Genomic DNA, 26,370 nt, shown 5'->3' with positions numbered 1-26,370 from the left:
GTAGTTCATTTAGTGTTGCTGGCATTTTTTTTTTATTGCAAAACTTCAAAATGGAAGATTACAATTTTTGGAATTCCAAGATTTTGGAAATATCTTTATTATTAGTTCCCTAATTTATTATTTATTATTAAAATATATTCAATGTGTTCAGTTACACGTTATCCCCAGAGGCAAACATATGACAGGTGTACGCCACCACATACTTCCATGTATAAGGTGCAAGTCTAGTAAATGTTAATAACTTCCTAATAAATATCTGAGTTGTACAAGTTTTACTTGCCAATCTGCCGTTCAAGCAGTAACGAGATTTAGTGAGGTATAAAATACGACTTATTAAATGGACTGCTTTACAATGTCCAAAATTGTGGTGGTGTTCTCATAATTACTTTGGGTGATCGCCACCTTCAAAAGTCGCAGTCCCTGGTCTAAACCAATGATCTAAAAGCTTTGGTGATTGTAAACTCATTTTGTTGACCCTACAGACAAGAGGAGGTCTCTGGAAATTTGGTAACTGTCAAGTAATAAGCTGGAGGATTTACAACAGTTCAAATTCCAAATGTTTTGTTTTGTAAACAGCAATGGAAATGCCAGCACCACAACTCCCGTTGTCACAACAGCAATGAATTATTTAGATCAAATTGGATACAGTATCACACTTTATCGTTAAAATATAAATAGAAGATTTTAGAAGATGACTGCAGTTAACGTTCACCAAAAAGTGTGATAATATTAGAACATTAAATAGTTAGTTTTGATCTTGAGCTTTGTCAGTACAAACGAACAGGTGCCTCGGGCTGCATACACAGAGGTGTATACGGCCTGAATTAATTGCTGATAGATGCTTGTGTAACTCTCATGCGATGAATGAGCAAAGACTATCATCAGAGATGCTGTTTACCGGTTCAGTTCTTAATTCTCGTCGCCGCCCTGTCTAAAGAGACGCTCTGCGAGGCCACGCCTCAAAATATAATTCGTGTTACTCTATTCCGCAAGCATCATTAATCTCATAATTGATGATGTAGAAGTTACAAGATATGAATGTTTTTACCCTGTGGGTGATTGATAAGAACACAAATTATAAGTAGATTTAATTTAATCAGCCTAATATTAATAAAAAAAAAAGTAGTGAGAAGGAAGAAAGAAAAAGTGTAAGGCACCTTGGATGATGGTAAGGAAGGCGATCATGTTTATTTCATGAATTTTTCTAAGGTAGGTCCTCTAGATGTACCTAGTGTTGTAGAACAAAACACTGGACTTAGTTTAGTGTATGATATGGACAAAGGATAGGCATCAATCTAATGTTTATACAAATCAGTATGAGGACATACTCCTTGTGGCTAGGCCTCATGATCAGGTCAAATACAATGACCCAGATGATGAATTTCTTAATATTAGTGCTAAGAATTTTATTACTGAAAGAGTGGAATATAAAATTAGGCCAAAGGCCAAGCAAAGGGACCTATGAGGTCATTCAGTGCTGAAAGGAAAACAGAATAAAAACGTTTGAACGGTATAACTGGAGGGAAACCTCGTAGTTGAGCTATGAAACAATTGTGAGGAGATGGTGGAAAGTAAGATAGAAGAAAGATGATATGAACAGAGGTACAATAAGGGAAATGAAAGGTGTTGCAGCTAGGAGTTGAAGGGACACTGCAAAAAAACCTTAAGGAATGCCTAGAGTGCACTGCGTGAGGTGCACTGAAGGCACTACCCCAGTATGGGTCATTGCAAGGGATGCTGTTGGAAGACTCGATACTTGTGTGCTCGTAGATTTTGGTAACATCACTGAACAAGGGTAGTTTAATTTGTTTTAACCATTCAGATAGCCCGTTGCTTGTGCAGGTACCTGATATAAGGCGTTCATCTCGTTTACGGAGGCCTGTTGAGAGTCAATCTGTGAATGCTATTTCTTGATATTTAAAAGGAAATATTAATTAAAATTGCAACAGTTTCCATTAATATTCTAGCCCGTATGAATCTAAAGGGCGCTGATGTGTGTGTGTTGTATTCTGCCAATTATATTGCCCCGTTCTGACAGAGCCAATTAATGAGTTTTTTTCGTAAGAAGAGTAAAGATGGCGAACCATAATTCTTTCATGGCCGGCTTTCTTTTACCCCTCTCATGATTTGAGACCTGCATGATGTCCTACTGCTTCCTTATATATACAGTATATATATATATATATATATATATATATATATATATATATATATATATATATATATATATATATATATGCGGTGTGTGTGTGTGTGTAAACAACACACTTAACTCGCATTTATTCACTAGCATTTCTTAGCAGTGTTCCCAGCGCTGTCAAGTTAATGTTTCCGCCAGAAAGTACACTCCACGTAGTTGGTCATCGTTTCCGTTGCAACGTGGAAGTCATCACGGCGACAATACATATTGAACCGAGTTATGCCTTGCTCGAAATACGTGTGGATTTTAAGAAACAGGCTGCATTAGTTGTGTACATGCAGGGCATGCATTCCATACCCTAGCACTCCTACTCAAATTCCGACAAGCTGCAATGCACAAACCTACTGTGCAGTACATGTGTCCCGTGCCACTGAGCGATTATGGACCCCTCTAGGGGTCAACTTGTTTAAGACTTCACTGTAGGCTTGTGAAGTGGTTGCAAGTGTGATTTTCCGTTTTACAGAAGGCAGTTTTCCATGTTCTAATTCTTATCTTTTTAAGAAAATATATTATTTTTTTAAAGTAATTTTTTGTTGTGCTGAAACTACTGTTTGTATTTTTCAGAAGTTATAATGGGTTGAAGTTCAGTTTATCTCAATTTCTCTCGTATTTTGCTGATGGTTTGCTGTTAGAATTCAACACAATGTTTGATGTTGCAGGAGTTCCATTCCTTGTCCATCGTATCTGAAGTTTATAAATTTATAGTTATGTTCCTTAGATGGATCATATTGCAAGCCTTATAGTATTTTGGAGTTGTCTTCTCATTACATTACTCTGAGATCCTGAGTCTTCGAACGAAAGGTCTTGCCACAATAACCAAACAAATTTTGCTTCAGGTTATTTTGTGGTTCCGTCTGTTTATCTCTCCTACAAATGATACGGCTGATGTAGCCCACAAATTCTTTTCGTACGAGTGCGACTTCTGCTACTTCTGTTAAGTTCTGTATTTCTGTGGAAAAATGTTGAGCCATTTGTTCACATCAGAAAAACAAACATCTAACAATGATTAACTAAGTCAATACTGTTTCCAATAACACACGATAAAAAGTATGTGTTGGAAGTTCATAAATAATTAAGTCTCCAGAGCGCAATCTTCCAAAACTCACTCTTTCAAGAGAGCCACAAGGATCGGTTTTATAACAAAGTAGATTCAAGTATTTGAGGCAGTGTCTATGACCATAAAAAAGGCGTAAAGGCATTGTAAAACAAATTGGAAAGAAGAGAATCGCAATGATGGTATCACTTACTCCCAAAGAACAGTTTGTGCCTAATTTTCATGGCACCTGATTTGCCTGAATTCTAAGATAAATAGGTGTTGCCAGCATGAAAAGAACACATAGCAATAACTAAATGTAATATTCTCAAAATTTAAGTCTAACCCAAGCAATGGAGTTATCTAAATTAGACAAGGGGAGGAAACTAAGCTAAGAAATCTAAGCCAACATACATGTAAGGTTAATTCTTGCTTCATTGGCTTTTCCAATTTTGGTTTATCAAATTTAACCTTACATAAATTTGCACATACGTATACATTAACAGAATCAGTTTGTTTTATACCGGGTGGATAAATATGCATAACTTAAGTACAAAGAATAGAACTACTGTGCAACTTCTATCAAATTAAAAGAAAAAAAGTTAGGCAGCTCATGGTAGGAGTAAAAATAAGATTACAATCTGCTCCGTCTCACTGAGCTATTTTTAACATATTAATTTTGTTCTTTATTAAGATTGAAATTTCAAGGAACACGTCTCAATAGAACTGAATTTTACGTGCTATGTGACACAAAGGCCAGTTCCCCCATACGAGATTTTGGCAGAAAATTGTAAAATTCCCAAATAACAGTTTGCTTCTTTCACAAATAAATTGTAAGTATACCGCTGCATTTGTAAATTATAGTTTCCTTGAACGTGTGCCAACAGGCTTCTGGCCTGTATTCATCCATACAAAATTGTCACACTTCCACATTTACTTTTAGGGTTCTGTAACCAGTGTTTGAAAAAAATATGTCAAACATCGATCATTGAAACTGCTGCAATATTTTTTGCGTCAATACTCATCTTTTCTTTTATAATTTGAATTTGAATATTACTAGTTGCAGACTGCATTATAGAAGGACATTTCTTCGGAAACTCGGTAACATATACGGCATATTCAAATAATTTCTATGGGTGTTCATAAAACAAATATTTACTCCATACAGTCGGCACTTTTGTTTACATTTCATTAGGTTTCAAAACGTAGAATGTTTCGGAATTTATTTACCTTAATGGTTCTGTTATTTATTGTTAACAGAGTTGGCAAAATGCATGCCATAATTTGCATCTCTATTCAGGTATATTGAAATCGTTAGATTTAATTAGGAACAATCTTAAAGAAGTTCCCAAATGGTCTTATACAACGCCGAGTAGAGTGAAAGGTAAATTCTAGGCTTGATAAGATCTATTTTTATGCATTGTATTCCAAAATGTTTATTGAAAAGATATAAAGGATATCATGTTATATGAAATTACTATTTTCCATTTGTTTAACTGGGTAAATGTCACAACATAGTGTATGCATTTTTATATTCTTGACCAACGTTCAAAGCATTATGACTCCTGTGGCTAATCGTCCGTCGTGGAATATTTTGACTTTTCAACATAAACACTTACTCGGTTTGAAATGCAAGTTCTTTCCAAAGTAAAAACTGTGAATATATAAGCAATTTAACAAGCAAACGTAAAGGTAAGCTTTTGGGTGAATGTTTCAAGGGACACAATGAACTTTTTTACTACATTGGTAGCCATAAGTGTGTCAGATTTATGATAAAAGCTTGATTGGTGTTCTCAGTTTAGGCGTAGGCTAGCCTAAGCTACGACAAGGATAGGTCTTTTCAGAATGTTTATGTGTGGCTAAGCATGAAATTTGAGTGTTTAGTTGATGTCAAGTTCTGACAGTCAGTTATCGTACAGCCAGTTATATTCTACGGAAGCTTCGGTACATTTTTACTTTAAGCTAGTACCCGCCACACTCGCACGAGGTCCGTGGGCATGGGCGTAAAACCTCCAGTAAGTGAAATTTGATAGGGTTGCCTGCTCAGCTATCTTAGTTTTGCTTATGTTTGCATAATTTAATAATTTGTGGGTAAAATACAGAGTAAGAGTTTCGAATTACTTGGGGGGTGGTCCAGGGGGGCAAAGCCCCCTTGCCAAGGTAGTTTAGGTAAAGATAAATCTGGTTAGGTCATATTCCCATAGAAATGGTATTATTACAGTATCGTTCAAATTCGGATATGTATTATTTTTTTACTTATCATTCATTTTTTAGATGATTCATACGATAAACCTACTCGAATCATGCGCAAATTAATGGTTACGGAGATGGTTGCCGATGAATATTGTTCCTCATTGTTATCCCATCAAAGTACGAGTTACAAGGTAAGACAATACCCCCCCCACCATAGCTAACACGGCAAAATTGTAACCAGTCAACACCCCTAGGTTACGTGGTGTTATAGGTAAAATTACAGTTCCGGTGTTGACTGGTTACAATTTTGCCATGTTAGCTATGGAGGGGGTGGTTATTGTCTTGCCTTGTAACTCATACTTTGATGGGATAACTAATAAGGAACAATATTCACCAGCAAATATCTCTGTAACCATTAATTTGCGCAAGATTCGAGTAAGTTTTTCACATGAATCATCTCAAAAATGAATGATAACAAGTAAAAAAATAATACATATTCGAATTTGACCGAAACTGTAATAATACCTTTGAAATACTTAATACAGAAATACCTACTACAGAAATATCTACTAGGTCTACAGTAGCCCTGACCCCTTACTTGGCATTTGCTCTTAATTTTGCGGGGTTCATGGAAATGATGAAGCCTTTGGGTAATGGAAAGACTAGCCTAGGCTACTTGCTTGACTGACACTAGGATTGTAACAAAATTGTAAAACTAGAAAGATGAATGTATGCATCCAAACCTAACCAAACTCAGGATCCTGGGTCCTGCCTAATCTAACCTAGTCTAGAGTAAGGAGGGGAGGAGTAGCCCTCATATCACCTGACAGTTCTAACCTGACTAAGGGGGGCCATAATTCATTTAGTGAAATACAGGGATTCATCCTAACCTTACCTTCCTGTATGTTGACTTCTCAGTGTGAAAACTAACAAATGATATCCCAGTGGAGGGACTGCCGAGAAGTGTTGTGGAGCTGCTACCTAGTTCTACCAGTGTGGTTTCTAGGCCTGTGGTTGAACATGCATTACTGGTGTTTCATTTGAAAATTAGAATGCAATAAGTTTGCAGGTTGTTAAAGTTGAGAGGAAAGATGTTGACTTTCCGCACATATTAAAGTGCAAACGTGAGCAGTCTTTCCCTCTGTGGAATGATTGATTGGGGTGTTGTGATGCCTTCTGTGTCCAGTTTTGGGAAGGTCAGATTGAAACTTTTATGGTATGGTTGAGAGCAGAGTCCTTTACATTAGGACGGTGAAGCTGGACATTCGTTAAACTCTTGATAGCCAGGACACTTGATTCAAAGACGTGTTTTTGGATCTTTTGACTGTCATTAAGCTTTTTATTTATCCCTGTGGGATCTTTCTGTTTTTGTGTGTTTATATTACATACTGTCCCATGATTTGTGATAGCCCTGGGGTGTCAAAAGGGTTACTGCTGCTTTATTACAGATCCAGGCCTTCTGTGTCAATGGAATTGACTGTGACCAGTTTACAGTGGGAAGGCTACAGAGACCAATATAGAAAGTCTTGATTTATGGTATGGTATAAAATAAAGTAAAAAGATTGACCTGGCACGCTTTTAGGCGTGACTAATTTAGCTTGAAGAAAAACGGGAAGTCACCAAAGAAAACAATATAAACCATCCTGGCGCCGAATTGGTCCTTTACAAATTAGACGAGGTGTTTTTGAGGCCCTGGGTTGCCATGGCGGCCTGTCCTGCTGAAGCTGGAACATGGCGGCAGGCAGTTTAAACTCTTGAACAAAGTGGTTAACGCCCTCTTCAGGCTGGACGGAGCTGACCGGCTGAGTGGCCGGTTTTAGCCGCTGTGAAGCCTTGACGGAGTCTGTGAGGTGTTGTGCCGCCTATGAGGTCCTCGACAGGCATGGTGTAGGGGTGAGCGATCTAAGGCGCATACTTCGGGAGGAGTTACTTATCTCCTGCCGCTTGTTGTGTCACCCGAGACTGGTGTTGACAGGAGAAAAATTGGATCCAGTTTGCTCTCGGCGATGGGCAGGGAGCAAGTCGAGGAGGAACTTTGTAGTGCTGTATGTGAGGGTGAGTGTTGCAGATGAGTTTGTTGTACACGCCCTCGGAAGGGCGGAGCACTGTGTCTTGAGGTCCGCGATTCTGCCTGCCACGATGTCAAAAAGCTTTAGGGTTATCCCTGTGGGATCTTTCTGTTTTTGTGTCCGTTTAACTGCATGAAGGAGGGGATATCCGCCCATGTGTTTGATATTTATTAAGTCAGCACGCTCAAACGCTGGTTACTGCTAAGAGTTTTTGGAGAAACCCTGGAGCCAAGACTGATTTGGTGATAGTCCTAAGGTGTCAAAGAAACGAGCAGGTAAAGGTTACTGCTGTTTATTACAGATCCAGGTTCCGTGAGAGACAATGGAATTCTGTGACCTGAGGTGAAACAATAAACAATAATATACAGTGAACGAGTACGAATTACAATGAAACATACAGAGACACAATATAGATACAGTCTTGATGCCTGTGAATGAAGAAACATGTGATACACAATGTGTGACATTGTATAAATACCATAAAGTAAAAATGATTAAAATTGACCTGGCACGTTTTAGGCGTGACTAATTTATGAAGAAAACGGGAAGTCACCAAAGAAAACAAGCTCAGCGGAGACTTAATTAATGCCAAACACTATCCTGGCGCCGAATTGGTGACCAAGTCCCCTGCATCTGTGTCTTGGGTTTGACAGCCAAGGGTGTATTTAGAGGGGCATAACCGAGTGGTAATGCTTCTCTTCCAGTAGCCCATATTTAGATACTGAAGGCTTTCCCCTGTATGTTCGGATATACAGTATTAGATTGGGACTTAATAATATCTTCGCTCCCCTTCATTTATCGGAACGCAACAAGTTCGCTCCCTTTCTTGGGCTCATGCCCTCCATGTACAAGGGCATGACTACTTCCTCTCTACTTGTGCTGAGTGTTAATTTTGCCACCTGTGCTATGGAGAGTTGCAGGGGTGGGGGGGTGTTGCGGGCGTCATCGGTAAGCTTCGCTTCCACGGCACCCTTTTTGGCCTCCCCTCCTTCCTTCTCTCTCCCTGTAGGTTCTTCTTCTATGTCTCCTTTGGGAGAGATCTCTCTCCTTTGCCCTCTTCGTTCACTCGTCGGGCAAAGACCACGAGGGGGGTGGGGCATGGGTGGTCGGGCGAATTCTACATAGGGACCTCCTCTCGCTGCGCCCGGCAGTTCCCCTTGGAAGGAGAGGAGTCACTAATCATCTTTGCTTTTTCTTTCAGGTTGACAGTGAGCATCGTAGGTACAGCAGTACAGTAAATCCCCTGTATTTGTGGTCTCATGATTTGTGGACTCACTTATTCGCAGATTTCTCTGTGGAACGCATGTACACATTATACGCGGAAAATTCGCCCATTCGCAGTATTTTTCACTGAGAAGTATTCACTAATTACTGTATTTTTACATCATTTTCATGACTAAATGCACTTTATGTGATAAAACTATTAAAATACTCAGGTATAAGCATTTTTAGAGGGTTCTTTTTGTACTTGAACTATCAAAATAGGCAGTTCTAAGTGTTTTTAGAGGGGTTTTAAGTATTCGCAGATTTTAGCTATTCGTGGGGGTATGGTATGCATCCCCCACGAATACCAGGGTTTACTGTAGTTGGCTGGATAAGTTTGGATATCTTTGCCTGAAGGAGTCCTGACATTCATACAGTGTTTGCTTCGGGATCGACCACAGTACCTGGTTGGAATGGCATAGATCCATGTCGGAATCATTCCGACTCTCCCCGCTGATGTGGATTGATCACTGTCATTGCTGGCCTTCATGTATGCTGTGGCAATGCCTCTGGCGTACCTGTGGTCCGTCTACTCCTGCTGTGTTTCCTGTGTTATTGCTCCTGTTGACTCGGCGACATGTCTCTGGGCAGCTCTTTCTGGTCTCCTGCCGCAGCCATCCTGATTGTTCTTGTCGCTGCTGGTGACATTCGTGTGACGTTCCTGGCCATTGCTGTAGCCACTGCCTTCCAAACTCCTTCCCTAGCTCCTGCATCGACTGTCCTGATTGTGCTTGCTGCTTCTCCTGGTGGTTGTTTCTTGGTCTGCTTCTGTTGTGATCCTGCCTAGCTGCCCTGGAGGTTACGATGTTTCGTGTCCACCATCCTGTAGAAGGTGTCAGAGTGAAGGTGAAGGAAGTCCCCCTGTGGAAGTAGCTGCCATCTTCTTCAGATTATCTTCGATTTCGTCTTCTGCTGCCTCTTCCCTTCCTCTCCCGAGGTTCGAGGGGGTTCCGGGAAAATGGTTAGACCTCCGTCAGCTGAAGGAGAGGAAGGCTGCTTCTTCCCCCTTGAAGGGACTGCCTCCTTCTGAGGAGGCAGTGGGTCTCTCTTTGGCTCTTCCTGACCTTCAGGTTTGGGGACCAATTTGCATACCCCTGGGTTTTGTGTTTTGGGAGCTGCGGGTGCGCAGACCTTGGTTTGCCCTCCCGTTCCCAGTCGTAGAGGTTACGCCTCTAAGATGGGTGCTGTTTTGGGCACTCGTTCGTGAGCCGCTCCGAGTGTTGAGATTCTGTGGAATATCAAGTACCCAATCTAGTCTGGAGAGTACTCTCCCTGGCCCAGTTCAGGAGCAGCACAAGAGAAAGGGCCGAGGCACCCAGATGTCTCAGCTCTTCCTGCCATCACTACAAGCTCTCCCCGAGTGATTGTTTCCTTACTCATGCGAAAAGGTCCAGTATCTGACATTTGATCTTGCAATTCCTACATTCTGATCAATATGTCAGAGGCACGGTACTCCTCCTCGCTCTTTCAACCAGGAGTAGCAGCCCAGGTGTGTGGAACTCGTCAGTTCAAGAGACTCACTCAGATTCCTCCCTCCAACCAGTGAGTCTTCCTAATGTAAAGGACTGATGGTTTGTATATCATGTCGGAACAAATCATAATTTTTAAAAGTAAATTGTATTTTTCCTAACTATACTGTACAAACCTTAGGTCCTTTACATTACATTTTTATGCCTGACTCATGCCACCCCTCAATCTGAACCTGGACCAAAAGGAAAACTGGAATGTTTACATCTGGGCAGGTGGTATTCTTGCCTACCTGATGGTAGTTACTGCCTAACCACCTTGTTCAAGAGGTTAATGGCTGTGTCCAGCTTCGCCGTAAGTAATTCCTAATGTATAGGACCTCAAGTTTGTGTAGTTAGGAAAAATACAATTTGCTTTTAAAAACTGTGATTTTAATGAGGAACCAGCCAGATGACAGACACGCCTCCCCAAGATGGTCCTTTCATCCTCCTCTTAAGAGGTCATTTAAAGAGATGGGAGACTGGCTTTCTGCCAAAAGAGAACGTAGGAGGTACTTGTCCTGATGGCTGTTTCACTGTTTTCCTGATGGGATCTTTCTTGTTTTTGCTTGTTTTTGTGTGTATTTGTGTGTTTGATATTAATTTTGAATTATGCAAACCCACAAATCATCTAATCCTGTTTGGAAGGCCGTCACCCAGCATATATGGCCTGGTGTTGGCGGAAGGGTTGTACCTGCTTTCGATCGCCAGTCGATGTTGACCCTCATGTCCTCTGCACTGCTTGCAGGGGGCATGATTGTAATCCTCAATCTCCTTGTGCTGAGTGTTGTTCTTGGTCGCCTGCACAGTGGGTGAAGTTTTCTGGGAGGAAACAGTGTAGGAGGAAGGCTGCTAAGGCATCGTCGGAAGGATATAAGCCTCCGACTGTGTCCTTGATAGCTAACCCCTCTTCCTCGTTTCTCCCACCTGGTGAACTTCCCCTTCTGGCTGTCTCTCCTTCAGGAGTGATCTCTCACTCATCACCTGGAAAGAGGCGACATGGGTGATGTAAGAAAAGTGAATGCCAAGTAAGCTAAAAATAAATAACTATGTAACCAGACAAGTGATGATTTATGATTCAGAAACATTGGACAATAGGAAGGAAGGAACAGGGGGGACAGGAATTAAGATGCTGAGATGGATTTTTGGGATCTTGCTGCTTGAGAAGATAGAAAATGAAAAGTTAGAAGTGACAAGGTGGTAAAGATGAATGAAATTATAAAAGACACAAGATTGAGATGGTATGGGGATGTGGTAAGGATGATTGAGAGGGTAGAAGTTCAAGAGGGATGCAGAAGATTAGCTGGTGTGACAAGTTTCATTCAGTAGAAATAGTTGGAGTGACTCATCAATGCAACTGATTCTCAGCTTAGGGATAATGGTGAGGAGAAAGGAGAGTGTAGGAGCACTTACCTTCCCCCTTAATCAGAGTGGTTGCTTGTTGTGTGAACTCCTACAAAATTGAAAAATATTTTTAAGTTCCATGACCACAAATCTCTGTATTTTAGTTTGATATGCCCTCCCTTTAGTTCTCATTTTGGCACTCTCTCTGCTGTTTGGGTAAAGGCTAAAATTGAAGAGTTTGGTAGGTAAGACACTGAAATACTGTGTCTCTGGTTGGGAAGATCTAGATGTGCATACAGTAATCACTTCTTTTTGCTTTGACTAGTTTAGGAAGTTGTTCAGCATTGAGTTGTTTTTAAAGCTACCAGATGTTCAGACATGAGCTTTTATTTTTGGAACATACCTTGAAAAGTACTGTAATTTGATGTTTATCTTTTTTTCAGGTTCATCTAAACATGGTTGAAGTAAACAATGATCAGTGTGCCAATGGCATTTCTGTCGAAAAATTTTTCATGAATGAAATGACCGATGATATAATTGGAAACAAGAAATGTCAATTAATACCAGCTTATAAGTTACACAAAGTTATTGGATACAGTTTAGTAAAAGACAAAGAAAATCTTGCTGTTTCCATCAGGTCAGGGACCAAACAAAAACGGAGTATAAGTGATAATCCTGCAAATAATAAAACTAACAGACAGGTGTTGCAGGTAAAGAATAACAATGCTGTAATTTCATCTGATAAGAATATATTAAGTAAGACTTCTACAAGGCAGCAGAAAAGAAAGAGGAGTTTGAATAGTGAGCAAGAAAATGAAATTTCCCAACCGTCCAAGATAAGGAAATTGAAAGCCTTGAAAACTGACACTAAAGTTGTACATAAAAATGGTCCTAATGCTGGTAGAGGAAAGGAAGATAAAAATGAAGCCAAATCATTAGTAAATAAACACAGTCAAAGAGCAAGTTCAAAGAGCACTGGCAGTACTCATCAGGAAATAAAGTCACCTGAAAGATGTAGGAAACATGGTCGTAAGCCCAAGGCAGTAAATAGGGAAAATACTGACCACCCTAAAGTTGTTGAAGAGGGAGATAAAATGTTAAGGGTCATTGATGAAAATTGTAACTTATCCATGATTCTGAGGCCTAGACAATCCAAACCTTATGTGTGGCGTGTAAGCTGTACTGATAGTGAAGATGAATCTTGGAGTTATAGTTTTGAAAAGAAAGGAAAAAAAAAAACTAAAAGGGGTGGTGAGAAACACGCAAAAGAACCTGAAAAGGAGCCTGCAAAAAACCAACGTTCCTCAAAAGCAAATAAAGATATAAAAAGTAATGATAAAGTAAGAATGGAGCAGACTGGTAAAAAGATTAGCAAACCCAAGAAAAATAAAGAGAACCTTCAAGAAAAGAAGATTAATGGAGCACAGCGTAAATCGGTACAAAAAAAGGAAGTACACAAAAAGCCAGAAGGTATGTGTAGATTATTTAAAGCTGAGTATTAGGTGTTTTCTAATGTAGTTGTACTGCTTGTGTAATATTCCTTCCATTATTTAAATAGGTCATCCAGCAACCTTTTTTAATTTTATTTGTAAAGCCAGATGTGGTTTTGATTTACGGCATACAGGCAGTCCCCGGTTATCGTTGGGGTTCTGTTCCCGACGGCGTGATGATAACCGAAAATCGCCACTAAGTGAAAATCGGTGATAAAGCACTGATCCCTGGTTATTGGCGCTGATAACCTGTTAGTGGTGCCGATAACCGGTGATCAGCGCTGCGTATAAGAGGCGATCGGCGCCGATGACTGGTTATCAGTGACGAAAATCTGGTTATCGTCGTCGCTAGGCAAGCGCCGTAAAACCGGATCCCCGGTGACCGAGGCTGCCGATAACCGGGGACTGCTTGTATACATATTATTTTTACTAATGCTATTGTGGTGTTTTCTTTGAGTTATAAATTTTGACATGAATGTTTTATTAAATAATCTAATAGTGTCTATGGGAATACAAACCTTCATCTTTCAAAAAAGTTAATGAACTGCATTGATTACCTTCAGCAAAAGCTGGTAGGGTTGTTGAGGCTTAGTAACAAGGTTGGGAGAACTACCACTTCATTCAGCTAACAGCATCTCCTGTTATTTGGCTGTTTTGCTGAATAGATGTCATGCACTACTCTTCACCATTGGTGTTGTTGAAGTTTCTGAAAGTATCTCTTGGTTTGAATGGTAGTTGACTTTGGTTGTTTGTTTCTGATCACAGTTACAACTGTTGTAAGAATGATGATAGTACCTGACAATTTTCTGGCTCATGAGAGTGATTGGTGTACATGCCCAGAGCAAGTACATTGGTGTGCAAGATTCACCTCTGTATTTAAGTGGGCATGGCTTCATTTTTACTATTCCTTTTGCAGAAGTTGCATTGACCTTCATTCTTACTATTCCTTTTGCAGAAGGTGCATTGTCTCTAAACTGCAATGAGTTTTTTGTGGTCTGCCCAGTGGAAGAAGCATGGATCAAGGGGAATTCGCGAGCAACACTTGCTGTTCTCACATGCTCTTTCCTGCTTATTGCTGACTTTGACTCCCTCATTTGCAGTTGGAACAGAGTCCACCTGTTCCTCCATTGGTCAGTCTGAGGAGGGTATGCATGGACCTGATGGCAATCCACCGGGACTCTGATTAGAATTTTGGTCAGTGTGGTGGCAATCCCTTTGACCCTTAGCATCTCTGATTTAGTTCCCTCTTCTCCTGCTAGGGCAAAAATGACTGAGGAATTACTAGGAGACAAACCAGCTGCTGAAGGTGTTGTTATCTTTCAAGGGCATTACAGAAGACCCCTCCCTGGTCGCCCTTGGAACATCTGGCTTTGGCCAAATGTTTCTTAATGAAACCCACTATTTCTGACACTGCAGTTGCAGTTGATATGCCTGGTGTTCCATGAAAGCACCCATATCAGACTGGCTAGCATCAGTTAAACCCTTAATTTATAGGGATTGGCAAAATGATTGGACAAATATACCCCCACAAAACAAACTAAAACAAATTAAGAATGAAGTTAAAAAATGGCATTCTTCTACCCAAAAGCAAAGAATCAATGAGGTTATTTTAACTAGACTCAGAATAGGACACTCCAGACTCACACATGATCATCTGATGTCAACTCCGCACACAAACCCAATAACTTGTGAAAGATGTAACATCCCAGTAACAATCAAACACATCTTGATTGACTGTCCCAGATGGCATCATGAAAGAAAGACTTATTTACAAAATAAATCAATAAAGGATATTCTAGCAGAAGGTAATAACTTTTCAATTAATAATATCATTCTTTTCCTAAACAAAATTAAATTGATAAGTAAAATATAATCTTCCCCCCCTTTTTTTTTTTTCTTTCTTGATTGTTTTTTTCTAACTCCCCCCCTTTTTTATTATTTATTTATTTAGTTAACTACTTAATTTTTTTATGTATTCTTTCCCCCATTCTTTTCCCAGCCCGAGAAGAACCCTAAAAGAGTTCAGAGGTCTGGTTAAACAAATAATTTATAACTAACTAACTGACACTCTAGCAGCCTGTGCTTGTGTCCCTTTCAGTATTCCTGCCTTGACTCTGTCCACCCATGGTCTTGAGAGGTTGAAGAAGTGCTGTTGTGCTTTGCTCTCTTCTTCCTTACCTTCCTCCCAGCCTGTTTTATACTAGTGGAAGAGTAGGAAGAAGCCCTGGAGGACAGCCCTCTGCAAAAAGACTAAGACGTCCTCATGTGGCTGTCAGGTGATTGTGGGTGCTGCAGGTGGATTGGCTCATGAGTTCACTCGTGGCCAATCACTGGTGCATGAGATTGCTCATGCCTAGTCCCCAGTTTATGGCCCTGGTCACTCTTGATCACCTTTAGGGTCCTCTGCCTGAGTTGCAACGGGCCAGTTTTTCAGTTCCAAGCATTGTACTTTAAACTGGCAACTACCCCACAGGTGTTCACTTTGGAGTCTCCTTGGGCTCTTGGGATCCTTTTGGCATTGGAGACCAGCAATATTTGGAAAAGGAAGGGAAGTAAGCATTCTTAGTGCTCTTCCTTCTTTGCATCATCTTCCTCATCCTGCATGTCTGCCTCCTTATCCTTGACCCCTCTCCCATCTCCCAGTGCAAGGGGAAGATGAAGAAGGGAAGTATAAGGCTTCTTTCAACAAGTCCTGTTGGCCTTCATGCGAGCATTCTCCCTTTGTGAAAGGGAGCTTGTGCTCATGATCACAGTCATTGTAATCAAGTCCCTGGCAGGATAGTTGCTCCTCCACTTACCTACTTAGACAAGAGAACTGCTCTTGACTCCAAGCGTGATCCTTTGGGATTATCTGTACATCCTGCTCTTGTCTGTGTGTGTGCTTGATCTTGGGACCACGTGCACGTGGTTCCTCAGGACAGCCTCCCCCCTTCCAATCTCATGGCTCCAAGGAGATACATAGGGAGGGGTATGTGCAACCCATTCATTCAGCACATGTCGCCTCCTTGGAGATACAGGCAGTCCCCGGTTATCGGCGATCAGGTTTTACTGGGCTTGTCAAGCGACGAAAATTGGCAATTTTTGACAATTTTCGCCGCCAAAAATCACCGATTTCTGCTTATTGGCGCCAATAATTGGGTATTGGTACTGATACTTACCTAACAGGGATGCCAATCTCTGGTTATCAGCGCCGAAAATCACCTATTTTCGGTTATCAGCGACTTTCGCTTATCGTCACGCTCTCGGAACGGAACCCCTGCCGATAACCGGGGACTTCCTGTACAGGGTAGAGTCCGAGTCATCAAATGCCTTGCTGGAGGGCCTAAGGATTTAGAATTTGTAACGGCCAAAGCAATGGCGGGTGTACTTTATTTATTAAGGCATTTTGTCCATTGGGCAGAGTGTCCATAAACTTTGCAAGTGGGGCCATAACTCCTGCTATAATTTTTACTTGGCACTGTCCCATTGGAGGGAGCAGGCCCATTGCTTTTCACCCCAGAGCCAGATGTGGCCCAGTGGGGTGTTATCCCATTTGAGGACTTAGAGGGATTTTCTGGCTGATCCTCGGGCTTGAAACGGCACTGTTCAGTGGGGTGCCCTATTCTTTTGCAATACAGTATCCACACGATGGTTTCTTTGGAGGGGGCGGGGTGTCTGTTCTTTGGAGGTTGCTGAGAGTTGGTTGAGGCAGGCGAGGAAGGATATAATTTTTGTCCACGGGAACTAAGATGAGGATGATTGGTGTCCCGGGTGTTAGCCCAGTGACAGCACTCAACCGCTGTCGTAGGCGCCTTATCGCATAGATGAGTGGCGAGAGCTGGGGGCCAAAAATAAGAAGGCCTCGAGCTGGGAGAGTTCGAGGATGTCCTCCGCACTATTGGCTTTGAGAGATTCTAGCCATCATTTTAAGGCCTGGGTCTTTTTGAAGATCCACTCAGACCAGGTTTCCCTGATTTTTTGGGCATATTTCTCTACCTTTTCCCCCAACTGTTGGGGGTTATTTCAAAAGCTTTTATGATGGCTTGGTGGACAAGGATGAGATCTCCATGGTCCACTGGTTGTATCCCTTGAAGGTGCTTTCCTAGGATCAGAGACATTTCCTCAGGAGAGGGCCTAAAGGTTTCTAGGACCCTTTCGACATGGTCGAGCCAAATGTGGAGAGGGGGTTGATGTGTTGAGTATGCCTTGGGCTGCCATTGCAAGCTAATGAGCTCTTTCCTTCTCCCTCTCTTCTCTTTCTTTCTCCTCCCTTTTCTCCTGAGCTATTCTCTCTTTTTCCCTCTCCTGCCTTTCTTTCTCCTCCCTTTCTTTCTCTTCCCTTTTCTCCCTGGCTATTCTCTCTTTCTCCTTCTCCTCCCTTTCTTTCTCTTTCTCCTGTCTTTCTTTCTCCTCCCTTTTCTCCTGAGCTATTCTCTCTGCCTCTTTCTTCCTTGGCAGAGTTTAGCCCCTCTTGGACCCACTCCCTCAGGGCTTGGCCCGTCAGTTCCAATTCCTTCCCAGCCCCCATGTAGAACTTAAGCTCATCATTGTGCTGGGTTCTGGTTGCCTGACATCTTGAGATGGTGTTGAGAGGGGTGTGGCCCTTGGGAATAACAATAAGGTCTTAGGATGTAGGTAGGGACCAGTGGTGGTGGCTTGGTATGGATTGTGGCACTCTTGGTGTAGGCTTATTCCTTGGGAATCGAGCGTGAGGTTTGGACTTTGGTTCGAATGGACATCTTGTGGCCCTTTTAGGGTTGTTCAAAATAGAATGGGTTTTTTGGTTCACTCCGGGGGACGTAAGGTTTGTTCATGGGAAACTGGTTTGGTTTGTCCTGGAGGATGTAGGGTTTGTTCACGGGGAACTGGTTGTTCAATTGAACATAATTTTTTGGCTTTTATTTGCGCACTGAGCGGCAGAAATCAGTGTTTCTGTTATCGTAGGCTTACTGTGATAAAGATGCAAACTATTTATTCAGTAAGACATCTGAATGCTTAAGTATGCAAAGAACCCTCAAACCACCTTACTTAGATCATAAACTTGCCAATTTGTATTGATAACATGACAATATAAAGCACTCAGATATTGAACTTGTATCATACAGTCTAAGCAGATCAAACACAAACAAACAGTGGGCTTTCAGCAATTACAGGCAGTCCCCAGTTACTGACAGCCTCGGTTACCGGCGATCTGGTTTTACGGCGGCTGTCTAGCGATGACAACAACCAGATTTTCGTAGCTGATAACCGGTTATCGGCACCGATCACCTCTTATCAGCAGCGCTGATATCCAGTTATCGGCGCCGATAGCCAGGGATCAGTGCTATTATCACTGATTTTCAGTTATCATCACGTCATCAGGAATGGAACCCCGCCAATAACCGGGGACTGCCTGTATGTTTGTTCTCATTGTAGGTAAATAAAGAGACAACTGGCTGTGTGAGTGCAAATGAATGGTATTTTAATGATTTCATGCATGTAAATTGGTTATCTGTGAGGCTGCCTGGGGCCTGTGGGAGGTGAATGGAACAGTCACTGCAGTATTGGCTGGAAGGTGGGAAATTTCAGTTAAGACATGGCATGATGGCTATAGCTTTTGTTTTCTTTTGAAAATACTTTGTATAACTATATAATTTTTTCTTGAGTACACAGATCATTATACTGTAGTAGATCAGTGGCCAGGCATGTTTGGGATTATTTAATCAAATGACTTATCATTAAAGGTTAGTCTAGACACTTTTTTTTCACTGTTGGGCATGGAATGGTACTTAGAATGAATAAATAAAAGTAATTTTGACTGAAATGGAATGAATGTTTGTTTTAAAGAGGGTCAGAAAAATAAAATATATGGTGAATCAGTAGAATAGGCATAGCTTCATTGGGCTATGCTTCATGTTCTAGGGGTAAAAAATGTCAATTTTATTTTTCAGTTTATGGACGTATATATTGCAAATTTATTTTAATATGGGTGCAATGAAACTGTGCATAAAGTTTGAACAATAAGAAAATTTTGTGATTTGAATAGTTTGCAAGCATAGGTCCAAGTTTATCCTGGTTTGTGCTAATCAGATAAATCATCAGTATTGAAAGCTCATCATTTGTTTTTGCTTGATCTAAGTAGACTGTTTGATATAGGCTCATTTTTTGTGCACGTATGTTGGTATATTATCGATACAAAGCAGCATGTTTATGATTTGTACAAGAAGGGGTGAAGGTTCTTTGTATATATAAACATTCAAATATAGTATTGAAGAAATAGTGTAATACCAGTCACAGTAAGCCAGTGACATCTGACATATATATTGTCAGCCAATCATATGCTACCATGTGCATGTGCCACATCTTCACGCATGGGTGGACAGATGAAATTAAACCGGCTGTAGTTTGTCTGAAAAAATAATTGTATTTTATGCACCACAGATATATTCCTTGGTTATGAGGTTATATTAAAGTGCATAATAGGTTAATTGATCAAGAAACCTAAATTTTTAAACATGAAAAATTAGTTTAAAGAGTTTTAAAATGACTTTCAGATTGTGAGATAACAGCCAAAAGAGGTACATTAAAATACTTGAAGCAGAGAGAAGAGTATGTCAAAGCCCTTGCAAAAGAAGCAGAGTGCGAAGATGACTTCTTTGCGGAAAAAGACTTTGGTAAACAAATGCAGGTAAGGCTGTTAGGGAATAGGAACAGTAACATTTGGTCATTACAGTCCACAGACACATCAAGAAGTATTATTATAGCCTTGGAGGTAATATATAATTTCTTTGTTTTACTGCATACAGTACACCTGTTTTTTTTTCCACATAATTTGTGATTTCTCTGTTCATTTCATCTGTAATAACTTTTTAATCCAAGATTTCCAGTTGGGTTTGTTATTTTTGCTTTTGATGATGGTTTATAAAATATAATTTATATAAAAACTATAAATTTTTTGTCATTAGTTTTTTCCTATGCTGACCAGAAGTACTGTAAGTGTGTAGGTGTTTTCTTACCTTTTTTTTGGTCAATTATGATGGCTTATTAATAATAAGAGCTGAAGTCCTTTTGACATTGGGTGTGAAATTAAGTCTTAAGTCTTTGTTGTATGTTTGATTGTAGTTCCTTCTAAGTGTCAGTTGTGCAAAGTAAAGTAACATTTTCTCTTCACGTGCATTACTTTGTTGGTCTTTTCTAAGTGCTATTTTCACTATCTTTTATTATTACCTCCAGTACCTTTCATTTAGTATAGCCACTGGTCAGCTAAGTTTCAAAGCAAAGATTAATTATTATATGATTTTTAAAATTAAACTTAGCTCTTCATTATATGGCTTCAACTTCCATGCCAGCGAAGGTATGACAGATAGCAAAATTTAAAGATTCTCCCCATTTTATATAAGCGCCAGCTTATGTTCATATATTTCCCTCACCCTCCACAAGGCACCTATAGGTACAGACACTAGGTGGCAGGCAGTATCATTCTGTTGACAGTGTAATCAATTGGTGCTTTTGGTTAGTGAAAATACATTCCATTTTTCTTTTGTTGATTAATGGCTTGTCTTGGTCTTTATTTGGTTTTGGTTTTTGATGAATTCTTATAAAAGCAGGTGACTTTGCAAGGTAAGCAGCTGCCCTAATATTATATATTTACTTTTAATTTATCGACATGATTTATGCACTTGGTGCAGGATTCAATTGGGCTGTTGTTAAAAGGTGTGATGTTTGAAAGACTTGGAATGAAGGTGACATGCTTGCTTTGGTAATATAGTAAGAGGAGGGAGATTTACAGGTTGAGGAAGCATCAGAAGTGTGATATTGCTGGTAAGTGTGAGACAGGTTAAGCCTTCCTTTCTCCTACTCTGTCTTTCTGTCAGGCTTCCTCGTTTTGTTCTGACTGTTGAAAGTTTCCCTTTCAACTCAGGATAGCAGTTAGTTGAAATGAATAAGAGTACAGTATTTTATTTGCAATACCCTCACTGTCTCATTGTGGTAGAGGGATGGTGCCCCACTCCTGTCAGGCCTAACTGGTGACATGCCCAGTCTTGAACCCTCTGAGTCTGGTGCATCTGGGAATCATGTTATGTTGGGGAGTGGTGTGGATCTGCACCCATTATCCCCTCTTTCTGCCCATTCTGATGCCATTGCCAGATTTTGTGCTTCTAAGGATCACTCTGGCCACGTTTTAGTGGAAAAGTTGGTGGCATTACCTCCGTTTTTCCTTAGTATGTCTGCATTGTGTAACATGGTAGCTAAAGATGACTCAGTAGTTTATCATCTGGTGATGTAGGTTTGTGTATATGGCTGTCTCATGTGTCACTGAGTAAATCATTAGATGAGTTGTGTGATTCTGCTTACACCCGCCAAACAAATAGTGTGGTATTCCAACAACCACTTTGATAACATTAATGCAAAGTAATGTTCTAGATAGAACGGTAGGCTTCAGTGAAGTCTTTGAGGGAAAGTAAAGAACCTAAACCTTACAGACTTCTTCCTTGCATAGATGACAGTTTGATTCACATGATGCATATATAGTGATGTTTGTGTTGTAAATTGGAAGGTCACGATAAAGATCTTTCACCAGTCTGCTGTTCCCCACTGCACTCTGCTTCAGCAGCATCTGAGAAGAGGCTTCTGGATTGCGCTGGGTGTGGTGGTCGTTGTGTTTTGTCACAAAGTTAGTTGCCAAAGAGTTTGGTGCAGCGCAGTTTGTGGGTGAGTTGCTCTTCTGGGAGCTGTTTGTCGCTGAGGAGTTCGGTGCTGCACTGTTGCCTTAAAGTTGCTCTTCTTGGAGCTGTTCTTTGTCTTGCAGTGCTGCACTGTTGCCTTAAAGTTGCTCTTCTTGGAGCTGTTCTCTGTCTTGCAGTTTGGTGCTGCACTGTTTGCTTTTGAGCTGCTCTTCTGGGAGCTGTTCTTCATTGTGCTGAGTAGCACCATGCTGTTTACCATTGCGCTACTCTCAGGAGCTGTGTGTTGTCCCGTCATTCTCCTGCTCTTTGCCTTCCTTTGCGCTGTTCCTCCCTGCAACACTTTCATCATGTGGCCTGGTTTCTTGCTGTTCACACTCAGCACTGTCCACGTGCATAATTTAACTTCATGCCGCATCTGCAGGCAGCACTCTTGTTCACGCTGATTCCCCTTACCACTTTCTCCACCTTCTCGGGAGCGTTTAAGGTGCTCTCCTCAGTTGCCCATATCTTCACCTATAATGAATTGCCCTCAGGAATCTTCGATTTCTCAGTCTTGGTAGTCTTTAACTGCAGAGTGTAAGGATTAGTTCCCATCTATTTAAATTTTAATCACCCCTGTAATATTGACCCAGTTCATATCAGTGGTGTACGATCTTCTGGTTTTTCTAGCATGCTTGTTGCTGATCTGGAGTTGAACTCTGATATTGTCACAAATCCCACTTTGTTAGAATCATTGTCTGCTGCTGTATTTTCACAAATTTCTTATGTTTAACCCATTTCTGTTGGTGCATAGGAGATGCAGATTTAACAATTTTACGGAAGTAATTTCTAAGAAAAGTTTGAAGTAACCAGAACGCCATAAGTAGTGTTAATAAAAGTTAGGTCAGTATATATTTTCCTAAGTAACAAAGCTTGTATATCTTGATATGAGCTATTTTGAATCTTTAAGACATCAGACAGGGTACATGTCTTACTGTGTATTGCTGTCATGCCTCTAACATCCAAGAAACTTTAAAACTTCTTTATTATACTCATTATTGTTTGAATAGAAAGTGTTGGTCATTTATGTTTACAAGTCTGGCATTACAGTTTAATTTTATTATGTATGTTAGTGTTGATTATGATTATTATGCAGTTATTGATTGTAACATGAACTTTTTTGCAATACTAGCAGTTTTTAATCAATTTTTTGTTTTTCAGATTGGGAAACTGCTATCATTGGATAATTTTTCAAGTTTAACTGTTGAAACCCCTAACAGCAAGGGCAACACACCAGATGATGGTGTTTTAACTCCACGTACTAATTTGCTTGGACAGTGGGGTGTTAACAAGGAATGTTTTTTGGCATATACACCTCCTGCACAGAGTCCAGAAGTAGATGAAACTGAAAAAGAGTAAGTGGTTATCTGTTATGTAGGTTTTGTAGATATTAAAAAATGAATCATTAAATTTGAATTTTTGAAATGAACCATACCTCTCCATTATATAGCTTTTACTTCCATGCCAGCGGTAGTTCAACAGATTGAAACAAAAAATGAGAACACTCGTTTTTCTATGAATATCTGTTTCTATCCGTCTTCTTTCCCCACCCCCCACCAGGGGAGCGATAGGTACAAACACCCATAGCAGGTCAGTCTACTTCTGCCTCTGTGAAGGTTTCTCCTTCTTTTGAAGGCTCTGCTCTTGTTGTTCTGTACGTGTATCACCTGCCAGTGCTTCCCTTATGCAGCTTTTGCATGCGCCTGTACCGAAAGCGTCTGCGCTACCTGCGGCTATATGGTATTTGCCTGCGTATGCTTCACTGCGGCCAATGCCTGTGCTACCTTCGGCTTTATGGCCATGTGTCATGTTCCCATGATGTCTTACTTGGACTCTCAGATAGAGACTTTGGATGTGCTTCAGGTTCTCAGACTTTGACCAGTGGAAATGTTTCTCAGTTTTTGCCTTTGGATTCTTCTTCTCTGCTTAGAGATCCTCCAGCTAAGCGTGTTCACATTTCAGTGCCTCTTCCCATTGCAGGAGTTTTGGCCCATAATCAAGGGATTGAAGTTTCAGCTGTAGCTTCCCCTGTGGCTCAGGAATAGGCCCGATGTCATGAGTTGCTTCCTGATAAAAACTTAGATTTGTTCATTGAACCGGGAAATGTTCTACAGCCAAGACATTAGCCTTTCAAGTTGGAGGATGCCGTTGTCAGCGGCGGCTAAGGAGATGTTACCTAGGAGAGAAGATGTTAGAGAGTTAGCTTTGAATCAGCCACGTGCTACTTTTCCGCCTTCTCTTGCAGAGTTCACAGCACTGATTATTAGGCTTCTACAACTGCACTTTTTATACAGTGCCCCTCATTTTTCATGGGGATAGGTTCTAGAACCCACTGCTAAAGTGCAAAATCCCTTCCAAAAATGCTTATAACTGTTTGTAACTGCCAAATATCTTGTACTGTACCCCTTAAACTAAAAATGCTTATAATTGCATGTTATAACAGTTTAATTTAATAGTTCAAACAAAAATATAACTTAAATTATCATACTAAAACAATTTCATATCATTTCAAACAAAAATGCACCCCAAAACACCCAAAGTCAGATTACAGTACCCTCCTACAACTGTTACTCTTAAGTATATATACCCCTAAAATGCTTACAACAATGGTTTAATAATTTTCAGATAATAATATTATTGTAAACAGCAAAATATTTATGAAATGTTTAAAACAAATTAAATAAATTTTTAATATAAATTAAATAAATCTGTTTTACAGAACGTTTGGCAACTAATCAAGTTAGCCCTGTATATACGTAAGCATAGCTGTTTTCTCTCATAGTATTCCTTTTACATTGGTAAAAACAATTACTGTCACTAGTTTATTAAATATTTTTAATGTTCATATGTATTTTTGTTGATTTTTATGCATGTTTATTTGTTTTGTACAGTATAGTTCTATAGATAAATGTGATCTTACTTTGCCGTTAATTTTTTCATATTTTCCATGCTTTAAGTACAAGTTTTTGCATTTCAATGAAAGCGGACGGGAAAATAAAATTAAAATAATTATCAAATATTTCAGATACTGTACAGTATGCTCTATCATCCAAAAACACTTTACAGTACAGTAGTATCATTTCAAATGCATCTTACATTACCCTTAAGAGAGAGAAAGAGAGAGACATTATAAACTTGTTAAGCTCATTCTGGTCACACCTCTCATTCTGGGGTGGGCCCCAGAATGAACTTAACAAGTCTAAGATTTGTATTAAAGATTTATTTAATTTGTATTACTGTAAACATTTTATAGATATTTTGCTGTTTACATTAGAGAGAGAGAGAGAGAGAGAGAGAGAGAGAGAGAGAGAGAGAGAGAGAGAGAGAGAGAGAGAGAGAGAGAGAGAGAGAGAGAGAGACATCGCAAACTTGTTAAGCTCATTGTGTGGCCCGCCCATCATTCTGGGGTGTGCCCAAGAATGAGCTTAACAAGTTTATGGTTTGTATTAAAGATTTATTTAATTTGTATTAAACATTTTATAGATATTTTGCTGTGTTTACATTAATATTATTTGAAAATTAGTGAGTAATTTTTTATTATAGAAATGTGTTTAGTCATGAAAATAAAATGAAAATACAGTAATTAGTGAATATTGCTCTATGAAAAAATTCACAAATTGGTGAAAGTTCCTGCGTAATAGTGAAAGATATGTTCTTCAAAAATCCGCGACAAAGTGAAACGTGAAAAGTGAAGCACGACTAAGTTAGGGTCCGCTGTAGTCCCCAAAACCACAGGGGGATGGAGACCTATTCTCAATGTTTCCAGTTTAAATGCCGTTGTAAGGTTAACAAAGTTCTCCATGGAGTCGGTGATCTTGGTTCTAGCATCCATTCGGAGAATGGACTGGATGGTATCGATAGATATGCAGGGTGCATATTTTCACATTCCCACCGAGATGGAGTGCAGGAAGTGCTTGAGGTTTGTTTTTGGGAACAAAGTTTTTCAGTTCAGGCCAGTGTGTTTTGGTCTTAGCCCAGCTCCTCAAGTTTTCACAAGGGTTTTGGTCCTTTAGGAGGGTGGTCCCATTTGTTGGGCATAAAAATGATCCGGTACTTGGGCAACTGATTAATTCCAGCTTCCTCATTGGAGGACAACTGGCTGATTCTGGCTTCCACATTGGAGAGCATTCTGAGGGCAAGAGAAATGATTTTGAATCTAGGCAAGAGAAATGATTTTGAGGCCAGCTCAGTTGTTGGGGATAATCATAAATTTCTCAAAGTCGACCGTCTCCTTCACAGGAGATTACTTATGTCAGAATGGAGACCAACACCATGAATTTCAAGGTTTTCCCTGCAATGAAATGTGTAGATTCTTTGCTGTCAACTCTCAAAGAATTTTGAAGCTTCAGGCTTGTTCCTGTGAAGTGGCTGTCCCAGTTAGGGCATGTCTTCATTAGAGAAACTTGTATGGGGGGCAAGGCTAAGAATGAGGCCTCTGCAGTTTTTTCTGAGGCAACACTGGGACCGGAAGGTGCTCCATAATTCTTTTATGGTGGTAGTTTCCAGAGATCTGAAAGAAACTTTCCAGTGTGGTGGAAAGACAAACCTCGTTTGGCAAGGAGTATCATTGGATCTCAAGAACCCAGACC

The 26,370-nt window shown here is 40.3% G+C and overlaps 1 protein-coding gene across 6 annotated transcripts in view; it reads left to right on the top strand.

Moving 5' to 3' along the window:
• Positions 1–26,370, top strand: part of LOC136849098 (cylicin-2-like) — a 123,361-nt gene that overhangs the window by 72,956 nt on the left and 24,035 nt on the right. For 2 of the 6 annotated variants that reach the window (XM_067122047.1, XM_067122046.1), the window contains exons 3-5: positions 12,051–13,077; positions 19,610–19,743; positions 22,943–23,136. In XM_067122047.1, the coding sequence (XP_066978148.1) occupies positions 12,063–13,077; positions 19,610–19,743; positions 22,943–23,136 (1,343 nt within the window). In that variant the 5' untranslated portion in view covers positions 12,051–12,062. Of the gene's footprint in view, positions 1–4,403; positions 4,618–4,723; positions 4,926–5,117; positions 5,249–12,050; positions 13,078–19,609; positions 19,744–22,942; positions 23,137–26,370 lie in introns of those variants that run through there. The other 4 variants (XM_067122048.1, XM_067122045.1, XM_067122049.1 and 1 more) reach the window with 4 other exon arrangements.

Source organism: Macrobrachium rosenbergii, chromosome 20 (genome assembly GCF_040412425.1).
Source record: "Macrobrachium rosenbergii isolate ZJJX-2024 chromosome 20, ASM4041242v1, whole genome shotgun sequence".
Classification (NCBI taxonomy): Eukaryota; Metazoa; Arthropoda; class Malacostraca; order Decapoda; family Palaemonidae; genus Macrobrachium; species Macrobrachium rosenbergii.
This window is presented reverse-complemented; position numbering and strand designations above follow the sequence as displayed.